The following is a 4,892-nucleotide window of genomic DNA, read 5'->3' on the forward strand; positions in this document are numbered from 1 at the left end:
TAAAACCCTCAAAATTATAAAATTTACAAAAGTCTTAATAATTTCTAACCTAACAGTGAAAAATATAGGAATTACGAATACCCCCTACATAATTATAATTTATAGAAATACCATTAAAATTTAAAAAATTACAAACAAACACTCAAAATTTAAATATTACAAAGAACATCTTGAGAATTTAAAACTCATTAGTAAATTGAAAACATATGAATTATAAATAATCTATAAACAATTTACAATCTGTATAAAATGCATATAAGTTAAAAAAGTTACAAAAAATCTCTAAAATTCATAATTTACAAAAAATACCATGATAATTTCTAACCTATAGACACTAAAATGAATATATAAAATTACTAACAACCCCTAGAAAATTAAAAATTTATAAAAACTATCATGCTCCCTTTAAAAGTATAAGTTTAGAATTTTTTTTATGGTCAATATTAACCATAACGTTTTTGGAAAGAGCATAACTAATTAAAAATCTATTAAATTTGAAATTTACAAAATAAACACCCTTAAAGTTTAGTACATTGCAAATTACCCCTCCAAAGTTTGAAATTTTTTAATGATTTTTTGTAATTCCTTGATTTCAATGTAATGTTTAATAGTTTTGTGTATTTATAAATTATAAAAATTTAGGGTGTTTTTTACAATTTTTAAAACTTTTAAGGGTGTTTCTTTTATAGTTTTCTAAATTTTTATTGTATTTTCAATGTAATGCATAGATACGTCAATTAACGATGATATTAAAGAGTAAGTCACTCTCAAGATGTATTAGGCCACACGTCACTATTCCTAAGCAGTATAGTTTATATATGCAAAAAACTTTAGATAATCTATATAGTGGTTAAAATAGTTTTGACTTTAATGTACTATTTTTTATAAATTATATTTAATGTGAACCCACCATATAATTTTAACTATGGTCATCATAATTTTAATACTTTTGATTGATTGACTCTATAGGTATATAGATCATATATTACTTTACTTTCTCACATGAACTAATATTTGGTGCTTAATAATTTAAATTATTATTTTTAAATTTAATATAAAGAGGAGCTTTAATAACATTTATTTATTTACCTACAAGATAATACAATCTCAATTCCTATTTTTTGCTTAAGATTTATTTCATAATTACGCATACCAAATTAGTAGCTAAAATAATAATTGTTCATGCTTAAATTATGATGATTGTAGTTGGTCACTCACTATGTAATTTTCATGAAGATGTATATCTTACTCTCTATAGCTATCTACACTGCTCATGTATATTTTATAAATTAGTTGTTAATTTGACATATTAAATTACTTGTCCTTTGTAGAAATTTCTTCTTTAACTTTTGGATTGTGTAATCACTATATCACCATTCTCGCGTAAAAATGACCTCACTCTAAATGGCTTCAAGCTAATGTTTGAATTGAACTAAAATATATATTTTTGCTACTATATGAATATATTTTTTAAGAAAACCATGTCAATACTTTTTAAATAGAAAAGAATATTCTAACATCTGATTTTATAAAAACTAAATATAGCAAATTGAGTGATTATCAAAAAGGACTTACCATTAGAAAAGCGTGAATAATAAGATAAAGATGAAAGATAATGACATTGTCAATAGTACTAAAAATAGCAAACTACAATATAAAGTTAACCTATTTTGTGGAGTCAACTACTAGTCATAAGTATCGAGGTTTTCATATATATACTGTATAATTTATTAAAAATGGTCATATAATCTTATATAATAAAATTGATTTAATACTGAATAGTAATATCGTTGTAATGATATCGTTATTAGGTAAAATTCTTCATGAACCAGTATGTTCTTTACGATATATAAGCTATTCACTCTAAAATCATATGTCTTTTATAGAGCCAAAAAGTTTGAATACGAGTCCCTAATATTTTGCCCTCACAATAGCAAAATCCACTTAACAGATGTGGATATTCCAGATGAGTTATATATCATATATACAATACAATTGTCCTAAGCAAGTGATTAATAAAAACATTTTTCATTCACATCGTTTGAGGCAAGATTTGATAGGAACCTTGCATCAAAGAATTTTTTTATAGCACATGGTGAAATATAATATAATCTCCCTGCTCTAATTTCGTAAGAAAATAATTTCTCATACTTTTTAGTTTTACTTCTATGGTTCGGAGAATGAGTTGTAAAGTTGAATGTAAACATTAGATAATCTAAATATGAGTGATACCACAACTAAAAGTTAATGTGAATATGAGTCAAACCATAACTAAAAGTTTAATGAACATATCACAAGTAAATTCATATGCAATATTCCTTTGCGAATTGAATGATCACCCATCTTTTGAAGACTTCAAAACACTAATAAACATAAATATTGTATTAGATCAACGTGTTTTTAACTCACAAATAGTAGATCACGTGACCACAATCCGGGTTAAAAAAAACAATGATAATATTTTTTTGAGAGAGAGATTATTGTTGATCAATCTCACAAAAAATTTTATTCAACCAGCACGCAAATCTCAACTAGTGTATAAAAGGACTAAAGCGCCATTTAAAAAGTCGCGGACAAAATAAGTGAAAAAAAACAAAGTGAGAAAAAACGAAGGGAGCCTAATTTGAGGCTCTCTCTCTCTCTCTCTCATGGTGGTCAGACTCAGCACGGCAGCAGCATCGACGAAGAAATAGATACAGAAGAAGAAGAAGTAGAGAGAGGAATACGCTGCCGGCTGCGCCGCCGGCGTTGCAACCGTCGTCACCGGTCATCCCTTTGACACAGTCAAGGTTTTGCCCTAATTCCTCGTTCTTTTTCTCTTTTGAGTTTCAATTGCTCATCAGAATGATAAAATTCATCCCGCTCTAACCCTAGGGGTTTAAGCTCGTTGATTGATACCATTTTACTCCATGGACTATGGTCTTTACAGGGTTTTGAACTCATCAAATTCTAGGTTTATTTTGAAAATAATATACTTTTGCAACATGTGATCACTGATTGACCCTAAAATAAGAAGGCGAAAATATATTCCCACTCTATATTGTTGCATATAAAATGCTTGACACAATTACTGAGCATCTGGGAGTGATGAAGAATTGCTATGTCATGATCATCCCCAATATACCCGTTTTGCATTAGCTTAGAATTATGATTTTGATAGATCAGAAAGCGGTCAGTTGTTTTATCTAAGTCCTGAATGGTGCAGTGCAGATTGCAGAAGATTATAACCAAGTGGTTTCATCTAGCTACTATTAAAATTTGAAAAATATCTTATCTTGGTAGAACATCATGAATTGCTACAGATCATAGACAATATAATGTTATATTTTATATTTTAGAGCATGGAAACTGAATAACTATAGGGTGTCCCCCACGTATTATCTTCGACCTAATGATTCAACACAATTTTTTTGTCCTACCCACATATACATACATTGGTGGTAGTGTGATAGTACCCTAGGAAACTAGCACCGGTGGCGGCTTTTTTAGTTTTGGCCTTTAACATAAATTTTCGTTCAAGCACTATACATGTTCATGTTTTTGTGTGCCTATTATTATAATTGTTCTCTTTTGTCAACTAAATAAGATTAGATGTTGTAACTTCGCTGGTGGTCACTCCTTCAATGTAAACTCATCGCGTTTCTAAGCTGATAAATTAGATGCTGCCTTTGGTTCCAAGCCATTAATGATGTCCAAAGATATTTGCTTTTCTTTTCACGTCAGATGTCCTTGAGAGTCTCCATGGAAATTGAGTTGTTATAACATTTTCTTGTGCACATGTTGAAGCAATTCAAGGAAACTGAATTACTGAGAATGTAACAAAATCTACTTTAGTTTAATGTAGTAAACTAAAACAGTGATGGCCCTGATGGAAAATATAACTTAGACTTAGTTTTTCCTTGGAGAGCTGTAACATCATATTTGCCTCATTATCATTCCAACTATTAAGGTTGATCACCAGGAGAGTTTAACATGACATATATACTGTATAAGCTTACTTCTAAGTTTATTGAACATTTGGAGCTAGAATGGTTGAGGATTCATCGTATTTATCTGACTTGAAGATATATTAGGCTATTCTCTACATTTTATTAAATATGAGAGAACTAACAAAATGTAATTTCTCATTTGCAACTAAATTTTTACATGGGATATTTTCCTAACCATTTCTTACATGGTATTTTATGCAAATTTTCTGATTGCATGGCCATCATGTATATACCTGCTCAAATTGTGTAATGGTTGGTTTCTATAGTTCAAATCAATTTGATGGCAGCATCCTCTGTGCAGGGACGAGTCAAGGATTGTTCATCTGGGGTCAGTTTCACAGATGAATAAATAATGTCAAGCTTGTTATCGATTAGTTCTTTGTCAATTTGACAACATAAGGCTCTAGTGTAACTCAATTCAACTGTCCCGACAAGTTAAGAGAACTCAATTCAAAAACTGGCCTGTTAAGAAAACTTATTTTAGAAGCCAGTAAGTTAGGCAAATATTGGATGTCGTAATCTCTGGTCATGTTCTAGAGTTGAAATATCAGATTCTGTCAACTCTATTTTTTGAAGTTTTGGAGAAGGTTCTTCTACAAAATAAAGATGAGGATTCTGACAAGATGTTGCTGCATTGGTTTCAATATTATTGACTTTTATTTGCACTGTATCAATCCACATGAAAATTTTCATTAAAAAAAATAAATTTCTATATCAATACAATATTGCACAAATGCACTACAACACAATTATTGTAATTGTACATTGTGTGATTTATATAAAATCCTGAATTGCATATTATCTAGTTTGACAAGTTAAAGATTCAAGTGAAGTATCAAAATGAAATGTTCAATAGAATGTGAAAATGTAATCACAAAACCCAGGAAGTTCTTGCAAATATGA

The 4,892-nt window shown here is 29.3% G+C and overlaps 1 protein-coding gene across 1 annotated transcript in view; it reads left to right on the forward strand.

Annotated features, from left to right (window-relative positions):
• The window catches only part of LOC109834805 (mitochondrial arginine transporter BAC1), a 5,930-nt gene continuing 2,833 nt past the window's right edge, over window positions 1,796-4,892 (forward strand). Inside the window, exons 1-2 of the mRNA XM_020402821.1 lie at window positions 1,796-1,831; window positions 2,715-2,789. Coding sequence (XP_020258410.1) covers window positions 1,796-1,831; window positions 2,715-2,789 — 111 coding nt within the window. The remainder of the gene's footprint in view (window positions 1,832-2,714; window positions 2,790-4,892) is intronic.

This window comes from Asparagus officinalis, chromosome 3 (assembly GCF_001876935.1).
Source record: "Asparagus officinalis chromosome 3, Aspof.V1, whole genome shotgun sequence".
NCBI classification, from domain to species: domain Eukaryota; kingdom Viridiplantae; phylum Streptophyta; class Magnoliopsida; order Asparagales; family Asparagaceae; genus Asparagus; species Asparagus officinalis.